This window comes from Drosophila montana, unplaced genomic scaffold (assembly GCF_035044405.1).
Source record: "Drosophila montana isolate Dmon_TW-CO22-7 unplaced genomic scaffold, ASM3504440v1 contig_896_1, whole genome shotgun sequence".
NCBI lineage: Eukaryota > Metazoa > Arthropoda > Insecta > Diptera > Drosophilidae > Drosophila > Drosophila montana.
Window position 1 is genome coordinate 493,949 of NW_026999182.1, and position 27,083 is coordinate 521,031.

The 27,083-nt window shown below is 39.7% G+C and overlaps 3 protein-coding genes and 2 long non-coding RNA genes across 8 annotated transcripts; 3 read left to right on the forward strand and 2 right to left on the reverse strand.

Moving 5' to 3' along the window:
- On the forward strand, nt 1–3,338 carry LOC135440206 (uncharacterized). The gene is made up of 3 exons (XR_010438267.1): nt 1–94; nt 178–237; nt 2,739–3,338. It is a non-coding gene; the product is annotated as an uncharacterized LOC135440206 (long non-coding RNA).
- Nucleotides 3,339–10,415: 7,077 nt separating this feature from the next.
- Nucleotides 10,416–12,555, forward strand: LOC135440157 (uncharacterized). Of its 2 annotated transcripts, none has more exons than XR_010438262.1 (4): nt 10,416–10,720; nt 10,794–11,436; nt 11,514–11,679; nt 11,943–12,555. It is a non-coding gene; the product is annotated as an uncharacterized LOC135440157 (long non-coding RNA). The 2 variants fall into 2 exon arrangements; XR_010438263.1 differs by having other exon boundaries at nt 12,266–12,555.
- Capa (Capability) lies at nt 10,994–12,271 on the reverse strand. 2 transcript variants are annotated; one of them, XM_064699188.1, is made up of 3 exons: nt 12,108–12,271; nt 11,499–11,663; nt 10,994–11,426 (listed from the first exon to the last, which is right to left on the reverse strand). In XM_064699188.1, exons 1-3 carry the CDS (start codon nt 12,184–12,186, stop codon nt 11,206–11,208), a joined length of 465 nt encoding a protein of 154 aa, XP_064555258.1. In that variant the 5' UTR covers nt 12,187–12,271; the 3' UTR covers nt 10,994–11,205. The 2 variants fall into 2 exon arrangements, with proteins under 2 accessions (XP_064555258.1, XP_064555257.1); XM_064699187.1 differs by having other exon boundaries at nt 11,499–11,666.
- Nucleotides 12,556–13,185: 630 nt separating the features above from the next.
- trp (transient receptor potential) lies at nt 13,186–18,415 on the reverse strand. The gene is made up of 14 exons (XM_064699186.1): nt 18,105–18,415; nt 17,805–18,048; nt 17,606–17,748; nt 17,349–17,550; nt 17,015–17,191; nt 16,718–16,952; nt 16,362–16,660; nt 15,716–16,083; nt 15,299–15,656; nt 14,891–15,110; nt 14,646–14,811; nt 14,424–14,584; nt 14,216–14,367; nt 13,186–14,153 (listed from the first exon to the last, which is right to left on the reverse strand). Exons 1-14 carry the CDS (start codon nt 18,242–18,244, stop codon nt 13,284–13,286), a joined length of 3,735 nt encoding a protein of 1,244 aa, XP_064555256.1. The 5' UTR covers nt 18,245–18,415; the 3' UTR covers nt 13,186–13,283.
- Nucleotides 18,416–21,893: 3,478 nt separating this feature from the next.
- On the forward strand, nt 21,894–24,746 carry LOC135440158 (uncharacterized). 2 transcript variants are annotated; one of them, XM_064699190.1, is made up of 4 exons: nt 21,894–22,189; nt 23,049–23,347; nt 23,420–23,870; nt 24,285–24,746. In XM_064699190.1, the coding sequence occupies exons 2-3, from the start codon at nt 23,218–23,220 to the stop codon at nt 23,848–23,850; spliced, it is 561 nt and encodes a 186-aa protein (XP_064555260.1). In that variant the 5' UTR covers nt 21,894–22,189; nt 23,049–23,217; the 3' UTR covers nt 23,851–23,870; nt 24,285–24,746. The 2 variants fall into 2 exon arrangements, with proteins under 2 accessions (XP_064555260.1, XP_064555259.1); XM_064699189.1 differs by lacking the exon at nt 24,285–24,746 and having other exon boundaries at nt 21,895–22,189; nt 23,420–23,934.
- Nucleotides 24,747–27,083: the final 2,337 nt, after the last annotated feature.

The window sequence follows — 27,083 nt, forward strand, 5'->3', positions numbered from 1 at the left end:
GAGGAGGCGACGGCTTGAAAAGTATATAATAATATTAACAAGTAAAAAAATCGTATGTTTGCCTTTTGGTTTGCTCGTATTTGGATACATACATGTAAGTCAGGCTTAGCAAGCAAGATGCAAGATGAAGAAGTTCTTAAGCTAATAAACATTATATCTGCTTTTCTGTTCGTTCAGTGATGTGCTTATATAAAAGTTCGTCTCCCGCCTAGTGATAGTTGACGTGTAAACTTACAGGTGAGTACGTAATTTCAAATATATGTATTCCTTATTCCACCCACAAGGTTATTTGTGAATGATCATCCTTCTTGATAAAAAAATGTGGCTCAAACGATAATACCTCCTTTTGGTTCTTTATTTTATGGACACAGGTCTATTTTTAGGTATCTACACAAAATATAACTTTAGCCGTGGAGTTCAAGATAGTACGCGTAGATTTTCCTTTCCCTGTCACCCTTCCGGTTCCTTTGATAGAAGGTTCTGTTACTGCCGCAAAAAACTAACTTCGTCTTCCGACCTAGTTGCTATTCATTATCAGAATGACATAGGTCTCATTTCATTTCTTTATGGCTAGCACTACCTTCGATTCGGATATGATTGCATTTTCAGAAACATGGTTAAATTTAAAATAACTTTATTGTGCTTAGAAATGATCGGCCGACTCGAGGTGTTGGTGTATTAATTGCCGTTAAAGCCACTTTACAGTTGGAACCTTTCTATTTTACTACGCCCACTGACGCTGACATCGTTTCAATTAAGGTGTCTTTTCCATCACGCGATATCCATATTACATGCTCCTATCTTCCTCCTTCTTCTGATATTCAAGTTCATATGAAACATATTACTTGTATTAAAGATGTTTCTTCACACGTGCATGATAATGACATATTATAGTGTTAGGTGATTTTAATTTACCAAACATCTCTAGACCCTCAGCACCACCGGTGCTTTCGCAAAGGAAGCTATTCCTTGCTTAATCAACGTATTTATGCAACCGATTGGTCGTGTTTATATGACTTGGTTGATATGAATATTGCTATTAATTTTTTTATAACATCCTGAAGTCCATCTTAGATGTTTGTATTCCAAACCCAATACAACCTCAATTGTTTCTTCAAAGCCACCCTGGTTTACTCCCATCTTTCGGGATGGATATAGCTAGCAATGAATTTGGTTTAGCTAACCCCTTTGCTAATTTTTTCCAGTCAACATACTCTACTGTCCTTATAATGATTCTTACCCTTACAATATTACTTCCTCTAGTTTTATATCTGCTTCTTTTATTTCCCATTCCTCTCTTTAAGCTATCCCTTGAATCTTCTGTCTTCCCATCTCTTTGGAAAGAATCTGTACATGAAACGTGGAAAGTCTGATCTAAAAAATTACAGGGGCATTTCAAAACTAAACCTAAATTATTTGACAAAATAATCTCTTCAAATTTGCAGCATTTCTGCAAATCAGTTATCTCCCCTGTTCAACATGGATTCGTAAAGAACCGGTCAACTACGACAAATATGCTAGAATTTACTTCTTTGGTAAATTATGCTTTCCTTTCTAAAATGCAAACTGATGTCATTTACACTGACTTCAGTAAGGCGCTTGACTCTGTGCACCATGATATTTTACTTCTCCTTGACCGATTAGGTTCCCCTCCGTCTTTTTTGCTTTGGATTGGTTCTTATTTAAAAGGTAGGACCCAAAGACTGATGCTGAGGCTGACTACCTCAAAACAGGTTCACGTTACTTCTGGTGTTCCTCCAGGTAGTCATCTTGAACTTTTACTCTTTACTCTTTTTATAAATCATCCCCCCTCGGTTATATCAAAAGCCCGTGCACTTATGTATGCGGGCGATGGGAAACGTATTCTCTCATACACTAATCAATTGTTTATGACCTTCAATCGTAATACACCTTATCTTGTCAGTTATACAATCGACAATACTCCATTGCAACGTATACTAACAGTTAAGGATCTATGCGTTCTTTTTGATTCCAAGCTCTGTTTCAATCTTCAATTAGATACCATCGTTAATGAGACCGAAGGTCTAAAGAGCTTAACGATCCTTTCATAACCAAACTCCTATACATCTCTCTTGTTCGCCCTATCCTTGAATTCTACTCTTGCATATGGTATCTGCAGTAGAACAATAGCCAGGATCGTATTTAATCTGTTCAGAAGCAATTTCTGCTTTTTGCCTTACGAGGATTAAGTTGGAAGCCCAATCTTCGGTTGCCATCCTACTCCAGCAGGCTTCATCTTCCTGATCTTCCGTCGTTAACCAACCGTAGGACAATCCTCGGTGTTGTCTTCCTACATAAGTTGATTGTTGGCGTCATAGATTCTTCTGTTAGAGCGTCTTCAGTTCTCTCTTCCGTCTAGACCTGCCAGGAATTATCGCCCCTTAATCCTACCAACGTGCACAACAGATTACTCTAGGCACAATTCTTTTCGCGTGTTATGCAAACATTAAAATAGTTTGTATTCTGTTTAATTCACCAAACTTTCTCTACCCCTAATAAAATCGCTGCTTTCAGGATCCCTTTGTGAACTCACTGACCATTCCCAGCTATGGACATAACACTCTATGTATCTAGTATTCATTTCTTTAATTTATTAATAACGGCTTTCTTTCTTTTTTGCTATTTATTATATTTTCTTATATTATTTAAGTAAATTAAGATTATTTTTAATTTTTACCTTAGAACACTATTTTCTCTACTAACACCCATTTTCTTAGCTCTAATAGCGTCACTGACAAAATTAGCTGTGAAAACGGGCTTAGCTGGCCGGACGGGAAAAAAACACCGCCATCGATTGATGATGCTATTAGAAAATCGTGTATTCTAATTAGCATTTAATTTTCATAATGTGATGTATTGAATAATTGGGAAGACACTCGTTTTGGTCGACCATTAATAAATAAATAAATTGCCTATTACTTTCACAGGGTAGGGAGGGAAGTGCATACGGCCGAAATTTCTCACGCGGACGACACGCTAGGCCCCGAACCACACATACACGGCCGGGATTACTCAAGTGCCGGCGAGCCGTGCGCTTGGCTCGGCCGCTCAACTTCGCCTCGCCGAATTGAAACTGAGCTCTCGAGACGGTGTTGAACAACCGATCGGAAACGCTCGGTTGCTGCGGCGGCCGGCGGTTAAATTCAAACTTAAATAATGCGGGATCCTTGCCCTTAACTGACTATACGTTTATACGAACGAAGTGACTATTAGATTAACGGCTCCTTGCCTTTATTTAATACTGCTCTTATTCAGATAATGCTTACAACTAACAAAATTAATTATTACATTAACGGCTCCTTGCCTCCTACTTAACTATGCTCTTATTCTAATACAATTAATACTTATAAACTAACAAAACTATTAAATTATAACACCAACGCGACTTTGGCCATAAACATGACGGCTCCTTGCCGTGGATCAAAACTGTGGGGTGGCTGATCCAAGTAGCCACCTCACAAAGCAGCACATTTTCTTTAATAAATTGTGTTTCTTAACCGTTCTTGATTTCGATATTGTTTTGATCGATTGATGCTGATCAAGCGTATATATACTTTATGAGTTCGGAGATGCATTATTCTGCCTGTTACATACATTTGCACAAATACATTATACCCTTTTGACCCATTTTCAATGTATAAAAATTTAATCAAAGTGCACAATGCTAGATTTATTTAAGTGCATAAAATTTTATAAAATGGCTTAGACGATGCTTATACAATGATTATATTATAACGGTTATTGCTCCACCGGAAGTAGACCCATTCCAACAAAAAGCCAACCAGACTCGCGAATATGCCACATGCGTACACCATAAAGATCCTTTCGGAGAAAGTTATGGGCAATGGATATCGGGACGGGGGCTCGAAAGGTGCCTTGCTAAGTATGCCGAGCTGTTCCGCCTGATACAGTCCCAGTAGGAGTTACTTTTGAACTAGTGCCGACTCCCGTACTTGGCCCACGAAGTGCTTCAATAAATTCGAAAGGGAAAGACCCGGACGCACATGAAACCTCATGTACCGTTGGACGCCGCACAATGTTTCTGGACCCAGCCGCAGCTTGGGGTGGAGCAGGCGCTGCTGGATAATCTCCAATATCCACCAATTGTGCGCCTTCATCACATAGGCGTAGCTGTCGTTCAGGGCTTGAACATGTTGATCCCTCGTCTCTATATCAACAACTACCACACGTTCATTTAGAGTTGTTGGTAAGTCATCAAAGAGGCTTTGCATCTGCTCAGGGTATACCATGATATTTAATCCACTGTCCAGGAACGTTTCGGCGTCCATAATTTCGGGCTTTCGCAAACCTGTGATGAGATACGTTGTTAGGGCGTTGCCAAAAAGGCTGAGAAGCAGAAGGTTGTAGATATTGTTCGAGATCTCTATAAATTTCTCTGACAGCCCCAGACGTTGAAACACCTTGCTGGTTGGGGTCTGCCCCATCGTGAGATTGAAATTCCTATAGAGCACCACACCAAGATCACAGCATGGACGATGAAGTAAAACACACCGAACGCAATCAATGAATTATTTCTGTCGAAACATAGAGCATAGTCACGTAAAGAAATCATAATTGCATAGGGCAAGATTAGGCAGGTTCGTGTACTGAATATTATTGGACTATACGCGGCAATACTTAAGTCCGACACCAAATTCGCGCCAATATCAATACATCGGTCTCCCTCATGGGAGACTATTGTGAGTGCATTTATATATTCCCGATATGAGAGGGGTAAAATATCCATAGTCCAACATGACCGCCTAGGGAAATATTTCCGTCGGGTGTTTTATACTGTAAATATAAATTTATTATCGGGAAGAGAAACGATCGAAAACCAGAAGGGTCTATCAAAACTGGCCCACTCTGGTAAAGAGCAACAAGAGATCGGTACTGACCCATATCACCAAATTTACGGTATTCCTGTAGCTCCACTGTCGCTCCACTTCGGACAAATCAGTATATATAATTATCCTTATGTCTGTTTTCATTTCATATGACCAGACAACGGACGTGTTGTTGTATTTATGGATGACCAATACATTATAAAACAGTTTGTTCCGGCACCAGCTAATGAAGACTGACAACTGATTCGTTGTGAGCGGCAAACTATCTTCCAACTTGTTAACAAATATGGTGGTCATTGTCTTGAGCGTCCTAAGTGTTTTGTCCACCGTTTCGAGAATGGGATCATGCATGCCTTTAAAAAGTGACCGCTAGGTTTTGATCATTGATGATATTACTAAGTAGCCCAATTTCAATACCAGCCACAATTACCGGAAGGTTAAAGGTTTCCATAAGACGTTGCTGTAACGATGCGGCGATTGCAGATTTGTTGCCTACCTTCTGGATATCAACGAATGTTATAAGGTTCTTGATAACTAAAACTGATCAGCTTCTGAAATGATCGTTAGAATAATTCGATATTCTTCTTCGGCTTCCTCCACGGGCTTTATTTGGCCAACCACCAGGGCCAGAATGCAGCACCACCAGAAACAAATACTAATACACTTCATGGCTAAATTTTCCCGACTGTTTTGCTAGACGTGTGCTATCCATTTTAAAGCTCTGCAAACCTTGTTTACACAGTTATTAGGCACCATTACGTCGGGACTACTACTAAAGTTTAATATACAACGAGCTCCATTGCTTATCCAACTGACTCTCAAATGGCACTGATATTTTAACTACATACTAAAACAAGTAAGGGGCTCTACTTAGGAGCTCCCAACTAGGGGATACGCTGAACCCTCTTATTCCAGCACCAATTGCAGCTCGCGCTACACGCTCGTTTGCTTTGGTAGTAATAAAATAAATTTTAAAAATATAGTTTCCTCGGTAGGGTTCGACCTCATAACAGACCACACTACTTGCTGCCGCCTCTACTCAACAGGCACACCAACAATTGACCAACAATTCCATCTACAATTGTTGATAGAATTCAAAGAAGACGCGTATGAATGTGTGTGTGTACATAGCTGCAGCAAGCACGAGCCCAGCCAAAACCATATTCTTCAATACAAATACAAATACAAATTGGTGTTTTTATTTTATTTATAGCTATGTGGTGATAGCAAGGTGGTGGCTATATATAAAAATATATATAATATTCTAGAAGCTATATGTCCAGTATGGTTACTCCAGCTATTATTATTTACCAAAATTGCTCAAAAAACACGATTTCGATATCTTGGAAACGGGGTAAGTTATCGAATATCGACCACATATGCGATATTTATTTTTGTGCAGCTACCTGCAGTTTGAAATTTTTAATAATACTCATAATTATTTGCACGTATCTAACAAGCACTGGGAAATTAGTGAAAGCCGAGTTTGGTTAAGATATCTTGAAAAACAAAAAGTTGTTCATACAATAACCTCAATTTCGACCGATCGGTCAGCAGCTATATGATATAGTGATTAGATGTAAAAAAGATTTTGAATAAATGTAAGCATCATAGTAAAACTTATAAATGGCGAGTTTGGTCAAGATATCTTGATAAAAAAAAGTCTTACACACAACACCTATGGCAATTATATGATATAGTAGTCCGATGTTGATAGAAATTTGCATATATATGAGGACCAAAGTAAAACTAATAAATGCCGAGCTTGGTCAAGATATCTTGATAAACAAAAAAAAGTTTTTCATACAAGAACCTCATTTTTTGACCGATCGTTCCTAAGGCAGCTATATGATATAGTGGTCCGGTCCAGCCGGTTCCGACATATGTACTGCGTGCAACAGAAACAGGCACTTCTGCGAAGTTTCATGACGATAGCGTCACAACTGAGAGAATAGTTCGCATAGAAACAGACAGACGAACAGAAGGACGGACGGACAGACGGACATGGCCATATCGACTCGGCTGTTGATACCGATCAAGAATATATACTCTCCATATATGCGCTCACATTTCACGACAAAATTATAATACCCTCTGCAAGAGTGTAAAAACGAATACGCACTTTTGAATGTAGGTCCACATAGGTTCTTTCCGATCTTCGATAACTCCCCCATTTCCAAGCAATCGAAAAAAAATCGATATCGAAACCTTTTTTTTAGCAAATCTCATAGCTTATAAGAGCTTGAGATGGAGATGGATGCACTCGAGAAGCATAGCCCCAAACGGACATGAAACATCAGATGTCGTTGAACGCCGCACAGCTCCTGCGGACCCAGCCGCAGCTTGGGTTGGCGCAGACGCCGCTGGATTAACTCAAATACCAACCATTTGTGGGTATGTGCAACCTATGCATAAGTGTCGTTCAGGGAATGCACGTGTTGATCCCTGACACTCTGATCCACAACGATTAAACGATATTGGACTCCAGCAATCCTGTGCTAAGAACCACTATCAGGGCGCTGATCATGATGCTGATAGCCAGAAGATTATAAATCTGCGTAAAGGTCTCCATAAACTTCTCTGACAGTCTCAGGCTATGCGCTTGATCACAGCATTGACCACGAGGTATAAAAACGCAAATACAGAAATAGACCACTTCTAGTCTAAAGACACTGGGTCACACTGGAGAAAAACACGACGAACGTTGGGCAACAGCAGGCAGGTTAGTGTCACCATCATCAGCGAACTGTGGAGGGACGCACTGAAGTTCGATACCAGATTCGCGCCAATATCAATGCATCTGACTACCTGACTCTTCATATATTCATTATATGACAGAGGCAAAATGTGCACGGACCCCTTCACATGCTGCATAAATGACTCTAAATAGAGGCCAGCTGCAAGTACAAAAATTCAAAAATAAATAAATCAATAATAACAATTCATAAAATTCTGTTCAAACCATTTTATTTGAATACCTACCACTTATGCAAATTTTCATCAGTTTTGTACACGAACATGCTCCACATTGACTTAAGTTCATATTGCGTGCTGTGCACCATGCTTAGAATGGAATCACGAATACCGTTAAAGAAAATCATCGCCAAATTTTCATTTTCGGTACCAGCCACAATTAACGCTGCTGCAACGATGCGGTCATCCTCTGTCTTGCTCTGTGTTTTTCAAAAGTATGTCATGAAATTGCTGATCTTTACTAACGGATCCAATTCTAAAATAATTAAAAGAACTATCTCATTTTGCTCTTGGGTTGTCAGTAAGGGATTTATTTGGCCAACTACCAGAGTTAGAATGCAGCACCACCAGGCACAGAAGCTGACAACTTCATGGCTGATGTTTCTAGACTGCTTTGGTAGCCTTGTGTGCAAAGCTTTGCATTCCTTGTTTGCATAGTTATAAGGCACCATTACGTCGGGGCTTCCAATAAATTTAATTATACAGTGATTTTTATTGCTAGTTGAACTGACTCTTGAAATGGAGTTTGTAGGGACCAGCTGGCACAATATTCATTAACTCGTCCCATTGTACCAGCGCCCGTTAAGAGTCAGAAAAGTCACCAAAAATGTATGCATTCATCCCATGGTAATCGCTTTTTGCTTTCACATGATACTGCAAAATGCTCTATCTCAGCGACGGTGCGCTGCCTCGCTCGCACTCACGCTAGAATGAAGGAATGCTCGATAGATCAGGCCATATCACCGTTATAATTTAGGTGTGGTGAAATATAATTGTATTTGTAGGTGTGTTCTTGCTGAAATTGAAGTTAGACAGAAGGTCGGATTGCCACGCTGCATTCTTTTTAATTTGACAGCAGAACAAGCAAGACACAAATTTTGAGTGCGCATAAGTTTTACTAATTAAAAGTACACAGCTTCGGATTATTCAGGGCATATTGAGCCCAACAAATTTCAAGTCTCCAGTGTTCATAATTAAACGCTCAGAAGTTTTCCGCCATCAGGTGATCTTCGTTATAAATTAATTGAGTGCGTTATTCTTAATATACCCTTTTTCAGTGGGTACAATCTTATTTAGCTACCGGCTAGCCATTGCGCAACCACGCCTTCGTGTATTCTTATATATGTATGTACACATACAAATTTAGAGTGGCTGGTCGGTCGTAGCCAACTTGGAAATTTTGAAAGCATACGTCCGCCCAAGAGAGTGGCAGCCCTACGGGAGTGGAGAAGGTCAAGAGGACTTCAGTTTTCTGTGGGATCGCTACAAACAAAGACTGCGGCAACACCAGTACATTGCGGCTGAGCCTGGACCCCGAGCTTATCCATTTGTTACCAAGCTACCTCCTGGTCGAACTTACCGTTCCAGCCCGATTAACGGAGTGTCGCTGGCAAGGAATTGAACCGATTAGGTGTCCGCATACCAAGATCAGATATAAATTGCCAAGGGAATAGCCTCAAGGAGTGAAATTATAATAGTATAAAAGCGACTGTCTTAGAAACTTCCTTTCTTTGGCAAGACAATAGAGCCAAGTTATGTAATTTTGAAACATAACCTTTTAAAATATGTTGCTAACGTAAGAATGTTAAACTTAAAGTAAACTGAAATCTATGTGCCATGAGAATTAGGCGACAAGTGTACGGTATATCGCAAATTATTTGTAAATAGATTAACTAACGAAAATTGCTCCGCAGATATTACCACAATGCTAACGATGGGCCCAACGTACGCATCGATGGATTTATTTGTTTCAATTTGTGAGTATGCAATGGCCACATAAGCCAGCAAAAGAGTTTGAAGTATAGTATATAGAAGTATATTCAGCACTACCCGATATAGGAATCACATATAATTTGAATGTACCGTCTCCAAAGCCCATTATCAGTTGCCAGGCAGTATGATTTCTGTTTTTCACTTATCTCATAGAGTTATAATCAGTTATATAGTTTATCTTGTAGCCATGATACAGTTTTGACTGATCATTAGTGCATTACACATAAGTTTTTATTTTTATATGCAATGTTTGCAAACATGTCCTATACGAAGTAAGTAGGCAATAAATAATATGGAAATCGAAATTAATATGTTTAACTAAAAACTTTCGTGGTTCGTCGCCAGTACCTTAAGAAATTAAAAATGTGCAAACCAGTAAATTAACCAACAAGAGGTCCGAACAAGGGGTGGCCGTGACATTCGCCGTGCCACCAAGGTAGGGTGGGCACAGACCGTGGGGTAAATTAACATCTTTGTTACCCTAAAACCAAATCAAACGTCTAAACCGCCAACGACTGACATAATACCGGTTACCGTTCCCAATTTCGACATTTTTGAACTTGTCGTTTTATCTTTGTGAAAGTGCACTTTTCATTGTGCTAGTGTGTAGCATAGCAGGATGAAGAAAGAACCCATACCCCATCCGACGGGCTAAGTCTAAAGAAGAAGGCTGGAAGTGCACGACTTCTGATTCCGCTATGCACAAGTAGGCGAGATAAAATCTATCTCCTCAGTACGCACACGCTACAAATTGTTACCTAACAATTGTTATCTAACAATATTAGTTACCACACAATATTAATTCTAATATATACTACTTATATTAATATAGGATATGGGGAGCTTTTCGTTTGTCTATGTGAAACTACAAAACGGAGACTTGACATTCCAAATATATTTTCTCGTATATCATTTAATTTCAATATCCAATGTCCAAAATGTCGACAAACTTCGGTATTTAGATTAATCCCATATTTCATATTTTGGATATCTCCTCCTATTTAATGGCAACATTAAAAAATCCCTTTTTCCGCTGTGTGAGCCTTGCAGCATGTGTATGTGTGTTTTGTGTATGAATGCCGAGAAGATAATTGTTATAGCTGAAGGTTTGGCATGCTCGTGGTGGCTTTTTGGAATAATTCAAATAACTTTACTTTTTACCTAAAAAACCATCCACAGCTACAGTAGAAAGAAAGAATATTTGTGAAGACTGCTTGGCGCCGATATCAGGGTATTCTCTAGTCGGGCACTCCCGACTAAAGTCATCATACTTGTTTATTATTTTTTTAAAATCGCCTTTATAAACAAATATAGAGTATTTACATTTGTGAAGCGTTTCGGGAGTTTTTCAAGTTACATTTAAAAGACTTACACCAACATAGTATGCCCTCACCAGCCCATTTATATATGTTATATTTACTTGTTTATTATATACCCATTATAATATTCCGTTGCAATGTTGATCTCTTTGAAGCTTAAATCAAGGGGTCGTAAATAATGTACTAAAATTTTTAGATTCATAATAAATATATTCGAGAGCGTTTTCGAGCGTGTTGTGGTTTCCTTCGGGTGCCTTTGCCTTCTTTATCATTTAGAATAATTCTTTTTGTCCCTTGGTATCAGCCGGATAGTCCTTGACATTGATGCTACGCTTGCCCAGACGTGGTCCAAACCACATACCAGACGAGGCGCTGGGTCCGGTGCGTTTGTCCAGCGCCTGCTGCAGTGCCAGCAAATGTGCCCATTTTCTCAGTTCAGAATCGCTGCGTCCCACACGAGGAAATGGCAACAAACTGGCGCGTTTTTGATACTCTATAGGCGAGTAAGTAGACTCATTTTAAATTATTATTAAATTAAATTTAAATTAGCTGCATCCTTACGCACCTTCAAAATCCTCAGCTGAGGCATCACCAATGCCGTAGAGGGTCTCATAGGCGACCGCATCGTTGGCATCGTGCAGGCTGTTCACCAGACTCGGATCGCTGCGTCCGACGCGTGGAAACGTATAGAGACCCATGTTGGCACCACGACGAATCTTATCATGCTCCACTTCTGAGTGGAAGAGGTAAGAAAAAATTGAGATATACCCCTTTGATATACCATAAAGTTGATATGATTTTTATAAAATATTGGACCTCTAAATTTGAACTGCCTAAAATATAACCTAAATGAGTTGCGTCCAAGTCTATTCAAAAAAATATATAGGCTTTAAGTGTCCGGACTAGTTTGTTTTTGCCTATTGCTTTGGAGCGAATTTATCCTTAAATACTTGTACAAAAATTAGTTAAATATGTATTGTAAAGAAGTCTCACTTGCTGCTCAGCTTAGGCTTTAATGAAAACAAATTGAAATGGCCTGAGTGCTGTCCCAGTAGTGCTAGCAGCTGCGTTGAGATTTATTGGCCATGGATTAACACCCTGCTAGCCAAGGCTTGAGTTGAGCTATATTAATTGGTCACAAAATGTCTGAAATCATCTCCATTCTTGGACTCACCTGCAGCACTGAATTTGGTCAGCAAAACAAGCAATAAAATTGTGTAGGTAATGTTGAGTAGTCCCAGAAACGACTTCATTTCTCAACTTTAAATTTAAATGAAAAATGTATTATATCTCTCAGATGTTCGCTTGATGTTTACTTCTTGACGTTCACAGATATAATGCTTGATGCTGCATGAAACTCTCGTCCTTTTATATCCCAAGGCAGGCAATGCGGCGTGTGGGAACAATAGCTGTGACTTCTGTAAGCTTTATGTGTGTGTGGGTGTGTCTCTAGCAACCAACCACCTGTGGACTGGGAAATGTTGCTAAGCCGAACACTTGTTGCCAATGGCTGAAGCAAAAGTTTGAAAGGGATATGCGGGGATTTTCGAGCAAATTGCAGTTGCGAAATTAGTTGGTATAGCGCGAAAGGTTTAAAAAAAAGTGCACGAAAAGAGCTTGAATGTAGAGGTATTATTTTAAAGTGGGCCCTTAAGCTGCGACTCTTGGAAAGTTACCATTGTGCCTTTTTGTTTTAAAGGAGGTCGGTTCTTAGGCGTTGGGAGATGAACGTGAGCAAAAAGCTTAACACTTAATTCAACACTTCTCTACACGAGTATACATGTATCCCGAGTCTCAATACACTAATTAAACTATATACATTCTATTAGTTTAACTGTGCTCCGTATATGTGAGCCATATCTTATCAACATCACGAGAAAAATATGAGTAAGTGGCAATATTTTTTCTTTTTCAAGATATCTTCAGCGAACTCAGCAACTGCGAGCTTCACTATTCACCTCACATATCTGCGAAACCGTAAGCCGTATGTCTACGAGGGCATTTTATCTTCGGTATGTCAAAGGTAGCCATTCTTTTTCTTGCTCGTGTTGCGAATATTTTATAGTTCTGTAGAAATAAAGCAAAGTAAACAACCAGAGAGTCAAAAGTTGTAGGAAAATCTAGGACAGGACCCACCGCCCAAAAAGTGTATATAAAATAATTGTGTATAAATAAAAAATATGAATTTATAAATAAGGAAACTCTGTTATCTTGTATGTCTGAAATTGGATGCCAGGGTATTTTCATTTAAATTAGTTTAAATTTCGTTTATTTGTTCACACACATTATAAGTACTTAGTTCAGCTAGAAAAACCAACGACCAATGAAAAAGTATCTTTTGGCTTTGGTCTTACAGCCAGCCGGAGATCATGCGGCCTGTGACGGTGGATTTGCCGCGTTCGCCGCCCGCCGCGGCGCTGCTTTGGCCCACCTTCATGGCTGGTTTGAGTGGCGCCGGAGCGGGTTTCTTATCGTCCTCTGGTTTCTTAGCGTCTGGCTTTTTGTCTTCGCTCGGCTTGTCTCCAGCTGCCGCTGTGGGCTTCGAATCGCCCGGCTTGCCATTGGCGTCCTTTTCCTTCTTGTCATCGGCCTTCTGATCCTGTCCGTTTTTCTTATCCTCGGACTTGCCGGCCGGTGTGGCTCCGCCGCTGGTCTCATTTGCCGCCTTAGTGCCGCTGGGCGTGGTGGTTGTCGTTGCTGCTTTTGTATTGGCGTCCGGCTTGGAATCCGCAGGCGCCGAAGGCGCTGCACTCTTGGTAGCTGTTCCAGCGGCCGCTGCTGGCTTAGCGGCTTCGATTTTGGTTGCTTCCTCCTTCTTGACCACCGCTTCCGGCTTGGCGGTTTCATTTGGCTTAGGCGCCGCAGGCTTAACATCAGCGGGCTTTGCTGGTGGTGCCGGTGCATTAGGCTTGGCTGCATCGCTTCCGGACTTCGGCTGTTCATTGGGCTTAGCGCCACCGGCAGCAGTTGGCGGCTTAGTGGCTGGCAGCACGGGCTTCTGTTCGCCTGGTTTGACGCCAGCAGCAGGTGCTTGGGGCTTAGCGTCGGGCTTATTATCGCCATTAGGTTTCTTGCCATTAGCGGGTTTCTTGTCATCTGTTTTTTTATTAGCCTTATTGTCCACTCCGTTGCCTTTTTCATCCACATTCTTGACGGAGGCGCGTGCGGCCGCTGTCAAGATTGCGGCACCTCCGCTGGCGCTGCTTGCCGATTTCCTGGACTGCAAGTCCATCGTTAAGTAAACTAAAAGCTATTTGTAATCGGTAAGAACATTCTACTTACGCCATTTGCGTCTGGTTTCTTCTCATCATCGCCGTTAGTGATTTCATCAACCTCACCCACAGAAACCTCATCGGCCGCCATCTTCTTTCGCATAAACTTCACATAGGCTACGCGAGTGGCACGTGTCACTTCGCCCAGATTGGGATTGAATTCTGCGCATGAGGAAAGACATCAGCTTCAAATAAGCTAAATTGTTACTTTTACCCACCTATCAACTGGCTCTGATCCATCTGTAGACCCTCGTTCGCCTGCTCAATTATTTTGCGCCTCAGGCTGCGCTGGCTGTGACGCTGCATGGAGGAGCGCTTGGAGCCAATGGGATTCGCAGTAAACGTGTTCTTTCTGGCAATGGCATTCCAGTCCTTATCGCTGGGAATTAAAAATAAGGCTAGCTAAGCATTAAATCCCATCAAGAAGCGAATGTGCCTACCCTTTTTGGGTCTTCTTTCTGCCTATGACCTTGGCCAATGAGGAGAAGATGTCGAGTCCGTTTGCACTTTCGTCCATTTCCTGCTTTAAGTTCTCCACAAAGCCAATCTGGAAGTCCTTCATAATGCGACGTTCCATTACTTTGCCTTTGGTGGTGCGCGCGGCAGCTGTCAGGGAATGGGAGATTGATTGGGATTAAGTGGTGGGTGGCTTAGCAACATGTTGTGTCAAAGCCGGTGTCATTACCTTGCGTCTTCTTCTCAATGTCCGGCACATCCCAGCTGTTATTGGTGAAAATCTCCAGGAGCTCAAAGCGTAGCGAGCTAATATCCTGGCGCACCTCAATGATGTCATCCTCGGTGATGCCGTAATCGTCACGACGCCGCTGCTCAGCGGTCACATAGCGACGCACCAGCAGCTTCATCACTTTGTCATGCAGCGTCTGGGCCTTCTCCATGGACTTTCGCTAGGGGGGCGGGATGTGGGTGGAGAGGGAGGGAGTCAGTAACATGAGTGCTAAGCGCATTTGCATTGACGCAGCAAAAGCCACAGGAGCTTAATTGAAAATGATTTGCCAAAGGATTTGTCTTGATTGCGGAGTTCATGAGCTAGGGTTAGGCTGGAGCACATAATGTTTTGGGGGTTGCCACCTACCATGAAGCTCTTGGTGCGAGAAGGTCGCTTGCGTCCAAGTGTCTTGCGCACCATTTTCATATTGGGGCACAAATTGAAGGGCGGTGGTATGGTGCCGCCATCCTCAAAGTAACTCATCCACAGCTGCGACCGGGCAAACTTCCACTCGGTATCGGCACGCTCCGAAATGATTTGATACGAATTAGACATCATGGCAATCAGCATGTTGAGCAACACAATAATATTGATAACCGAGTATGAGCCGAACATCAGCAGCGCCCAGAAGCGTGTGAAACTCTTGATGCCAGCCAAATCAAAGGAAACGAGATCCACAAGACCAAAGGACGCCCAGAATAATGACTGCGAGGTCTCAAACAAACTGCAAGTTGAATATCCTCAGAGCTCTCACCCACAGGATTTTTACCTGTTTGAACTTACTTGGAAAATCGCCGCCAGATGGTGCAGGCCTTCTCCTGGTCATCAAAGTCCGCCACATCGGGATGCAGGTGATAGCATTTGTTCTTCTCCAGTTCCGCATAGTACCAGAGCAGCTGATTCAAGCCACAGCCAAAGGCAAACAAAACCAAGGTATAGATAAAGAAAAATTTTATAATATCGATAATCATTCGGCCCAGCGACACTTGCAGCGGTCCCAAATGCGGATTAATCGAGAATATGTGCACCAGTTTCAAATAGGAGAAGACCATGCCCGCAGCAAAGGCACCCTCGGAGAGCAACATGGGATCAAAGGGATGCCAATGCTCGCGCGGAAAGTAGGGATCAATGCCTCTGAACCACAAATCACGCTGAAAGTAATTGATAAGGAGTCAATATATAATCGATAGTAAATTTATAAGTATTTAAGAAGTAATCGATAAGTTATCAATATGTTATTTTTATGATAACGAAATGTAATCGATAATAAATCGATTAAACCACGATAAAAATAAATAAAAAAGAGATAAGTCACTGCGTAATCAATAACTTATCGATCATATATCGAACAGGTTTCGGTAGATTATCGATTATTATTCGATAAGATATTGTAAATATATCTAATTTCTATCTTGTAATCTCAGCTTACATGCACTATGACCCAAGCGGTAGCTCTACAAAGTATCCAAGTGACATAAAACGTATTCGATATATAATCCACAATGTTCCACAGATCCATGATATACTCAAACAAGCCATCGGAATATAGACTCTTGAGCTCCTCGAGAATAAGCGCCGCTATATACATGATAATAGCCAGCTCAATGGGTCCAGGCAGCGAGCCGCGTTCGTGTTTGCGCCAATCCTCCAACATGGTCAACATCCAGGGAAAAGCCAACAGCTCGAAAGTAATTTGCACCACGCGCAACGAAGCAGCGCCCAAAAGCACTAAAGACGAAAAGTGTTTAGGAAAGCCGATACGCCACGGATATATCCATGACTCACTCAAGAAAAACATGTAGGAGCAGGAGTGTGTGATGAACTTAACAAACGGCTTGCGCATGAATTTGGCACCCTCCGAGTCCGGCGCCAGGATATACTTCAAGCTGTAAATGGGAAAACTGCAGCCCAGCTTGATGACTTCCATGAGCTGCTGGGAGGCTTGTTTACGTCGAAAACCAGGTAGGCCCTCATACCAAATGGCTGCTAGCAATTGTTGGACATTGGGATGTGCCACAAACTGTCGTTAATATAAGTATAAAGTGGTATAAGATATTTAAAGGATATTAGCGGTATCCTTACCGTCTTCTGCTTGTATCGTATCGCCAGTTTCAAGCGATCCAGTGTCTGCCGCTGACCGGGACCCCAAATTGCTTGCGATGGCTCGTGATTAAAATTAAGCATCACCTCCAGCTCCATGGAAGTGCGCGCGTGGTCCAGCAGTGCCGTCACAAAATTTTGTACCGCTTGACGCATTTCCTGATTCATGCAAAAGGCATGTGTACATATTAGTATATATAAAACAAATTTTTAAAATTATTTAAGCTGTTTGAGTAAAATTTACTAAGAACAAGATGAATTATCAAATAGTTAGACAATTTTCCAATCAATTAGTCGGTCAGTCATTTGGTCCTACCGTATATTCCGCACGAAACTCCGATTCCATGGCTTGCAACCGCTTCAGTTCCCAGGACAATTGAAACGCGGTGAGCACAGGATCACGTGAGCTCAAAGCTATCAGCGAGCTAGCCGAGAGTGCACGATACGCATTTATACGCGACTGCGAGTGACGCAGGGAGTCGGTGGTCTGCGAGGTCACGCACTCATCGCAACCGCACCTACAAAAGCAAAGATTTTATGTGGAACCCCAATTGCAATGTGCTGTCCACTGACTTAACATCGTGCGGCATAGGCAGCGTTGCACCGCGATCCAGCAGGATCTTGAGTATCTCATAATTGTTGCGATGTGCAGCCAGAATCAGCGGCGTTATGTCCGTAGTGAATGTAGATTTGGAGCGATCCACCGATTCCCAGCTCTGTTCCGAAGGAAGCCATAAGTTATTGGTGATCAGAGTGTGGGCACATTACTCACATAGGGTTGTCCATCCTTGTGATTGCTCTCCTCCCACTGCAGCAGCTCCTCGACAGCCTCCACATACTCCTCGGAAATGGCATGCAAAAGAGCATCGCCCACCTCAATATTATTCTCAAGCAATATAACCATCAGATCAAAATTCTCATTCTCAATGGCTGAAATCAATGCGGAGCGATTCATGGGATCCGTGCAGTTGATGTTAAACTTATCGGATGGTGTTTGGGCATATTCTTCAAGAATTCTACAAAGCTCATGGGTTTCCATTAGGCTGCCAGGATAACATAGATAAATACTAACTTCTTGACACCTGGCAAATCACCACGCTCGCAGGCCAGAATGAAGTTCTTCTCCACATCGCTGAGTATATACTCCTCGGCCATCATCAGATCGTAATCCAGGCGGGAGCCAGCCGCCTTTTCGGCATCTGTTTCCGTCATGGCGCGGCCTTTGTTAACACAATATCTAATTCAAGCAAAACAAGCAAGGTTGCTAAACACTTCACATTTTCAGTAAACACAACACGAAGTATCCTGGCTTAATCCTTTTAATTTTTATTTTTGAGTGGCCTCCGACGTATCCTTTTGTGCTGCCCGATGTTGTGTCTCCAATTAGCCGCGTTGAACTGCTCGCAATGGGCCAGTACAGCGAGGTATATGCCACTAATTACATTAGCGCTGGTCTAAAACTCGGTCAATGTGTATGCAATACAAGTCAATGGGCCCCCTCAGGGCCCTATGATAATCGCCAATTGACTTTAGCTCTCTGATTGCTAAAACAGAAAAAAAAAAATAAAAAAACATTCCGAACATTTTGCATTTGCCTCCACCTCAACGGGCTAAGAAGCGACGCACGTGAAAATGCAAGGAAACAAAAATGCAGAAAACGAGACGTAAATTATGTTCGATTTTCGATTTGAGAAGCCCTAGGAAACGAGCAGCACTCGTTTACTAAAATGTGCTATGCCCAGGCAGTTACATATACAATCTGGTAATCGATGATAACCAAAATAACTTAGGGAAGTGTCGCAAGTGTCAGTTTAATTAAAGATTATATGATAAGAGGTTTTATTTGTTAATAATTCCCTCTCCTTATTTTGTATTTAACCAGCACCCTAAATTGAGAATTTTTATCTAAATAATACACATTTAAATCTTAAATAAACATCTAAAACAACAGTTGAATATATTGTTTTAAGACTTCTCGGATATAATAATTACAGATAGAAAAACAATGTTATTGTATTTAATACTTTTATTTATGATAATTGCATTGACATCTTTTTAGCTGATTTTGGTGTAAAATATGTTTGTTATGCTTAGGAACTCAACTTTTAATTTCCTTCATCAAAAAGAATTTATTATAGATTTTTAAGTTTATATTTTAGACATTTGTAATAAGAATAGACTTTTCTTATATATATAAGATAGAAGAAATAAGATATTTTAGAACTTAACTTTTAATCGAATTCAATGTTAATACGATTCAAAATTATACGAAAATTGTTCAAATCTAAAAATTGGGTAAGCGACCAAAACCATTAATATTAAACAATTAAAAAAAAATTTTTTTTGTTCGAATCGGAAATTATTATAATTATAATATAATTAAACCGAGTTATACGCAAGGTCTACCACATCTCTAATACTGTAAATATATGTGACTTTGCTAATTTAATGTATAACAGTTAGCAATGCAAAAGCTTCATACAAAGCTTTTCTTAAACTTTAAAGCATATTTATAAGCACGCAACTTTAAAGCTTCAAACTCTTAAGAGAAATATGAACATTCTTAAGAGAGCCAAGAAATAAATTTCAGAGAGCAATTGACATAGCTATTATTAAGTTGAGTAAACTATAATTAAGCACAGCAACAAGTAGCATTTTTAAGAAACCTTAAAACCCTTTGAGTTTAATTTTTTATAAAAATATTTTGTATATTCCAATTGTGAATGTTAATTAATAAAAGTTTTAGCACATTTTTTAAATTGATGATATATCACTGACGGATACCGCAAGCAAAAGCAACAACTGTCTCTCCGGTTGCATGGGGCAAATACTTGACTGCATTTCGTGTTGCCTACTTTTGTGCGTTCGGAGTGCGTGTTTCTATGTCAATGCACTTGGAAATTAATGTGCTGCCTGGCAGTGGGATGTGCGAATGCTCGCAAATCCGCGGGAGAGCAGCTCCTTTGACATGGACCTGGCACAGGTTGCCACAGTGGGTGGAAAGCACAAATGGCCTCGAACGTGTTTAAGTTGTGGAGAGTGCAAGGTGCACGTAGCGCATTGCAACTTGCAGAGTGCAATGCACTTCGCTGACATTTCTCTGTGTGCTCGAAATGAAATTTTGAAATTAAAGTAGCGAATGTGAATGAGTGGATTGTGAATAGGTGGTATTAATGATTGTGAACGACAACTAATACGTAATAAGTGTGAATTGAATTCTAATTTTTTTTACTAACAGAGAAGCTGCTTATAGATTATATATAGATGAACTTTATTCTATCAAGAATAGGGAAAGAAGTTTAAAGTAATACTCTCTGAAAGTTCACAAATTCCAAAAGTTCATTTTATTATCATTAAGCATTCATATGAACTAGTTCCCATTGCTGCTGTGCCTTGAAAATATGACGCGAGCGCTCGAAAATGCTTAACTCGTATACAAGTAGTCCTCACTTGTATCCAGTTTCCCCCTTAGGTGGCCATTTGCGTGTGCAGTGCGCATAGAGCGTGGTAAAAGCCGTTACACTTAATGAAACATTGGCCTCCAGAAGAACACGAACACCCACACGCCTCCACCTGCTAGTTGGCTTCTCCTGCGCGTTGACAGCAAGGCTTTCGCTTCAGCAGGCACTTGTAAGCGAGCGAAATGTATCTTTCAGCCCTTGAGAACCAGAGGACGTTTTGCTGCTTGTTAGCACAAGTTGCACTTTCACTGACTTTAGAGCCAGCAGCAACAACAACAACAATTACTATGTGCTTAGAACTTTGGAAGCAGGGTGAACTTTTGCTTGACAAGTTTCATTTTTTTCTGCAAAATAATATGATTTTTTTCAGCAGAAGATGCAGGTAAATATTTGAAGTAGAATAAAAATAAAATAAATATGAACTGTCAACTTAGGTGAACTTGTGCCTTTTAGCAGAGGACCGAAGCGACTAACTTAAGGAGGAATTCTTCAGAATTTTTTTGTCAAGAACAGCTGTGTTTCACGTGCGATTTTAAATCAAATAGGAATTGCAGTCGGATCATAACAACTGCGCAATACTCAATTCATGATAATATTATCCATAGTCTGTCTAAAAAAGTCTTTTAGATTATTGGGTTGCTGTTTTTGTTGCTCATAATTAAATTAAAATTTTTTAAATATTTTTCACAAGTTAATTTGTTAAATAAATTTTCTTTTATATCAAAAAGGTCAACCGTGCGTATGAGCAATGCAGTTAGAAAAGGAGAACCATGGAAAATGGATCAAATTGAGATATTCCAAATTTAGCTCCATGAACAATATGCTTATGTGAAGTTTAGAATTGAAAAATATATCAAGCTTAGCAAGTTCTTCACCTACAATTAACTTGCTTCTCTAGTACGCTCAGGTGTTTAAGGAATATGCGGCATGCAAATTACATCAAAGCAAAAACCGTAAATCAATTCCCCTTTCACCCTCAAACATTGTGCATTGCGGTTAAGTTGCATGTGATATTCTTGAAGAAGGTGCCTGTGCATGGAACAAAAGACTCTAGTGTTCAGTCTTTTAAAGAGAACAAACAACGAGATTAACACTACGAAAGTATGTGTAAAACTAATGTAGACTCTACCAAGCTGTTTGAAAAACAATACGACTTCAAAGCGGCACAGGTTAAAGTTAAAATGCCCGTTAATCATGAATTTATTGACGCTATTGTTTGTTCGCATGAAGAACTTGCACGTAAATAGCCGCATCTCAACTTGACCCAAACGCAGCAAAAAGAGAATAGAAAGGAAAGAAAATGCCCGCCCATTGGCCACCCACCAGCAGGAACAGCACGAGGGAAATTCACCACCAATTGTCGCCCGGCTATTAAAGCCGACGTCAGTCTGTGGCAGGCGCTCAGTGCACAGCTTGGTGGCCAGGCGAACGGACCTACCACGCTGCAAGGATAACGCGCGCCGGGAAACTGTTGCCGGATAAACATATATATATATTTTCTAGTTTTTTATTCTGTTTTTTTGTCTTTACTGAAGTGTAAACAACATAATACTCTGTATATACGTACACAGACTACTAAGGGGAGCATCGAGCTATAAAGTACAAACAGAACAAAATAGAAAACATTTCAGTGGCAACAATTGCAGCTTACAGAATCGGATCGGAGGCGACGATTTCTGTTTGTTTCCAAAGCTGGGTGAGTGAAAGTGCCTCTGGCCGATAGCAGCTCAAAGGATACGCCAATGTGCATATTATGCTGTAAATATGTTTTTATTTTTCCCTGGGAGAGTTCATTGACTGTCCTTTTAGAGAATCAGATTATATTATTTCTTCCGTTTTCTCAAATATGTTATTATTTTAGTATTCATGTTAGTTAAAAAAAATAATATAATTTACAAGAGGAGTATAATTCTAAAATTAATTTTTTATCAAATGTATGCTACTTTTCGAAATAATTTCAAAATGTATCCACAAATTTATCTGTTACCCAAATGCATACCAACACATAGGCAAATATCTTTTTTGCCTATAAATTTAAAAAAATACGTGTTGTTATTTATTGTCTGCTCCACCTCTTACTTGTTGTTTGCAAATATTCGCGATTGCCTGGGTGTCCCTAACGCAACTAACATTGCGATTTTCCCCATTTATTAAACTAAATTCCTATCGAGCGATTGGAATTTCATTTTACCGCTGTGAAGTATTTGACTGAACAATTTTTCATTTTGTATTTGGCAAGAATTTATATTAAAAAAATAAAACGTTAATGGGAGATTCAATGGATATGCCTGTGGGACAGCCAAACCAGAAATATGTAAATATAAAATAAAATGCTTTTACGCTGACTGTGGTTTTGACTAATGGATATGCATTTACCATGGTAAGCATTAATTTTGCATTATCGTAAAAGCAGAGCTACTTAGCGTTATAATAATTATATAAATATATCGTAAATATTTATGAGCTTATAAATGTCAGATTTTATTTCCGTTATTCGAATTGTAATATAAATAAATATACCTTATTAAAAATATATTTTTTGCTGTCTATGATAGATGCCAAACTGAACTTCGACTTAATATAAAGTACAATCCATACAAGAAAATGTTCCACAACAAGCGATGCCATAAACTAGCTAAATAAGTTCAAAGAGTGTCTCGAAACTAAATACCAAATAAGAAGAACATAGAAATCCGATAAGCCAGGGAAACTAAGGAGCTCAGAATGCATCAGGTGCTCAGTTATGAGACGGCTGTGAGGGCCAACAGCAGCTCGCGCGATTATCGCGAATATGTGACAAAACGCACCTGCGCCTCACTTCTGCTCACCATTGGCTTCTTCATGCTCATCTCAGGTGTGCAACGCCCAGGGGGTTGAGGGGGATATGCTCTAGGACATGCTAATGAGTCGTTTGTTTGGTTCGCAGGCTATTTGCTCGGCAATTTCGTGACGGAACGCAAATATTACATACGTCAGCTGCTCACAAAAAAGGCAATCAAGCTTGACGATGGCAGCGGAGGCGATGGCGACAGGTATGTGCAGCTGAATAGCGCGGATTATGGAAATTTACAGGAACTGCGCGCTTATCAGAAGAACAAGGACCAACTGCTGGCTGCCGCCCAGGTGCTGAACAAGCTGCTGCAACAGGACGAGAGCGAAATATATTTGGCCACATCCTTGAACACGGAAATCTTCAACAAATACATCAGTTGCACACAGGACATACCGCCGAATACGGACATTAAGGCCAGTCAGTTTATAGAACAGCTAATTGACAATACCATAGCCAGGCAGCGGGATTGCATGCGGATTATTCAGGTGGTAATCGATAATCATTTGGCCAACAGTCAACTTTAATCCCAATGGACATAAGAAAAGTAAGCGTTAAACTGTCGCAGTCGTTAATGTGTTTTTAGTTTTAAATATAATGTATATTCTGTATTTAACAGACAGAAATTATTTTAAATAATGTAGCGCAAAGATTTCTATGAATTTTATATATATATAGATATTTATGAGCTTGTGTATTTGTGTGCGTGCGCGTAGACAGTTTTCATATTGTATTTTCAAAGCAAATAAAGCCAAACCATATTAATATGTGTTGAAAATAAACTGTCAGCCAAGTCAGAGCCGAGTAACCTTGTCCATTAGCCGCGACTCGTTTGACAAATGATGAACTAGCACAACAATAGATCGGCTTAACAAAAATAGATTGCTGTATTTATATATATAGGTGTGTAAGGAGGAAACACAAGCTAAAGCTGAAAGCTTTTATTTTTTTGGGTCTTCAGGTTTTCACACGCAGTCAGCGCAGGTGGGCGTTCTGTGGCGCCTCAGGCGTCAGCCATTGGATGTTGTGGGTGTGCACGGGAGGGGGAGGTCGACGCAGAGCTAATCACCTAAGGAACAGCAAAGCTCACAACTTAACCAAATTAATTTCTTTTTGTTTTTTGGAGTTTTGTTTTTGAAATATGTAAAGCAAAGTGCGCAGAGCTGATGCAACAAAATAAATAAAGAAAATAAATTATTGGACAAGATTTATGATATTATTAGTTGTATCGACACTTTGTTACATAAAAACCAAACAGGTCAATTTCGGGACAGGGCTGGGCTGGGCTGGGCTAACTGGCCCCAAACACATTCATAATTAATGGTTTCCACTTGGCATTTTGTTGTTTATGAGTGTTGCCCGCAAATTCACATCATTATTGATTGCGTTTTTTATTGGTGTGAAATAAATATAATAACGTAACGAAATTCTAATTAAGTGGGCTGCGTAGAAAGTTATCTTATGTAACTATCCATAGCTCATTCTAATTTAATTTAATGTTCAGTTATTTGAAACAATAAATCTTAAATTAAATATACTTATTATTATAAGAAAAAGCGATATATTATTTTAGCACATAGTTAGTAGTAATCTGCCCGTCCATCTGTGCTATTAGCTAAAATTTTATGTTTCTTATTTCTCAATTCTCCCAAATTGATTGAATATAATGTGCATATTTTAAAATCACTTAATAGTCATCATCATTAAAACTTAATTTTTTAATGCCGATGTCGATAATTCTGATTCAAAAACTTCAAACATTTATATTAAGTCTTTAGACTATCATCAAATGAAATATTTTTGTGAAAATTTAATAAGCCTATTTAAATCTAATTTAAATACTGAACCAATCTAAAGGCTAAATCATGACCACTTTTATTATCAGTTCAGCTTTTAAAAATTTATACTGAACTGAAATCTGGGAAGATTTCTTTATTAATACTTCTGATATATCTCGAACAAAATCTTCGAAGTGTCAGTTGTAGCAGCAGCAATTGAATTGCACTTAGGGATTGGAAAATCGTGTGTTAGCTTATCATACATATGTATATATTGTATTACTGTGTCAATCATAGCTTTTCAATCAAAGAGCAAGTTTCTCCGGCATCACTTTGAGTACTTCAGCAATTTCGATAAAAAGATATCAAAGCTCGCCGAGGCCTCTTTGAGAAATGACAGTGGACTGAAGACAAAATATCTAGGCCTGACATTAAGCTGCAGACAATGGTTAGCCAGCGGTAGATGGTACAGGAGTTCATATGATGGAACAAAGCGGCGCTGCCTATAAATGCCCAAAATGTCAGTAGCCTAACAAGAAAACAATGTGGGGGTATCAAAAGTCAAAATGAAGCTGCCTTTCGCGGGTGTGACCACAGCGTGGCGCACAATTAACCGGCTGCCAAATGATTGATTTAGCTTATTTAAAAACTCATTTCGTATAATCTGGAATGGACGTAACCGTATGAAACTAAAAGTTAACACGAAACCGGCGATAGCTACCAATTCATAGCTGAAGATCCGTATCGGATACGTCTATGCGAAGAAGATGATGATGATGACCTCCAAACTTAAGCCCCAAATCCAAAGCGCAGATGCAAATGAGACCAAAATGCGTTGGCAAATGTTGTGCCTGTGTGAGTTTCTGTGTGCGTTGTGTGTGCTTCCCCCTCCTCTCTCAGCAGTGCCATCTATATTTCACACCTTAAACGATTGGATCAATGGATCCCTTGCTATTTCATTTCTATATTTGCATTTCAAATTATTGCCTGCTGCTCTTATTGACATGTTTATTTTATACGCGCCGCACACAAAGGCCTTTGTCTTACCTACGATTATTTTGCCTCTTTTTTTTAACCAATCGAATATGAACCAGCATATCATATTTTTTAACAAATTTCTCAATTGTTTTGTGCTATTTATATAGACATCTTCATGTTGATCGTTCGTTTAATTTGCCACTAATAAATATAAATATCCGATTGGCTGCATTTTTGACTGAGGGATTGGCTGAGGCATTTTGACAGGCGCATGTCATAATAGAGACACGAATCCCTCAAATCAAACGGTTGAGTTGATTATGCAGACACGTGTCTATCAGACAGGGGAAACACTCCACCCAAACAGTAGTTATTAGTTGTTGATAAAAGGTGTGCCAAGTGGCACAAAATATGTTGTAAAATTAGCGTAGATCAATTAAAGTCTTACAACATTTCGCTGAATTGCGGATTCAGGCTTATAATCCAAAACCCAGCTACGAATTGCCATTAACATATATGCAAGACATTAATGCTCACATAAAATGTATTTCCGAAAAACTTATGTTTTAAATTTTTACGGCACTTAAATACTAGTATTAAATATGATTATATTATATTTTTCAAATTTTTTTTGAAACTCAAAAAGTTATTTAAAAAAAATAAATAATGTTGAGGTATTTCTACTAAACGATAACCTTTATAGCATATTTTGCGTTTATTTTAACCCCAGAGACTTCCACACAAAAGTTTGGTCTGGAAATCGAAAAATATTTTTTGGTACAGGGTATAAAAAACGTCCTATCTCTTAGACAGATTTTTATATTGTTAGCTGTTGTGGACAAAAAATTATTCGCAGCTCATTTGAATTTCATTTCGAACAAAATCTGGGTGATAAAATAAATAATAATGCGTAATTTAACATGACGTTTTACACTTTTCATAAGTTAGCTATAATAGCCACAATGAGGGTATGGGCAGCTCCTTCAAAATGTATCAAAACAACA

Excerpts from the sequence above, each read along its gene's own strand:
- Capa (XM_064699187.1), bottom strand. The coding sequence starts at position 12,186 with ATGAAGTCGTTTCTGGGACTACTCAACATTACCTACACAATTTTATTG. Across the intron at positions 11,667-12,107 it reads GACCAAATTCAGTGCTGCAG|AAGTGGAGCATGATAAGATT; the intron begins GTGAGTCCAAGA and ends TCTTCCACTCAG. Across the intron at positions 11,427-11,498 it reads CTCAGCTGAGGATTTTGAAG|AGTATCAAAAACGCGCCAGT; the intron begins GTGCGTAAGGAT and ends ACTCGCCTATAG.
- trp (XM_064699186.1), bottom strand. The coding sequence starts at position 18,244 with ATGACGGAAACAGATGCCGAAAAGGCGGCTGGCTCCCGCCTGGATTAC. Across the intron at positions 17,749-17,804 it reads ACAAGGATGGACAACCCTAT|AGCTGGGAATCGGTGGATCG; the intron begins GTGAGTAATGTG and ends CCTTCGGAACAG. Across the intron at positions 15,657-15,715 it reads ATCTGGCGGCGATTTTCCAA|TTTGTTTGAGACCTCGCAGT; the intron begins GTAAGTTCAAAC and ends TTCAACTTGCAG.
- LOC135440158 (XM_064699190.1), top strand. The coding sequence starts at position 23,218 with ATGCATCAGGTGCTCAGTTATGAGACGGCTGTGAGGGCCAACAGCAGC. Across the intron at positions 23,348-23,419 it reads CTTCTTCATGCTCATCTCAG|GCTATTTGCTCGGCAATTTC; the intron begins GTGTGCAACGCC and ends TTTGGTTCGCAG.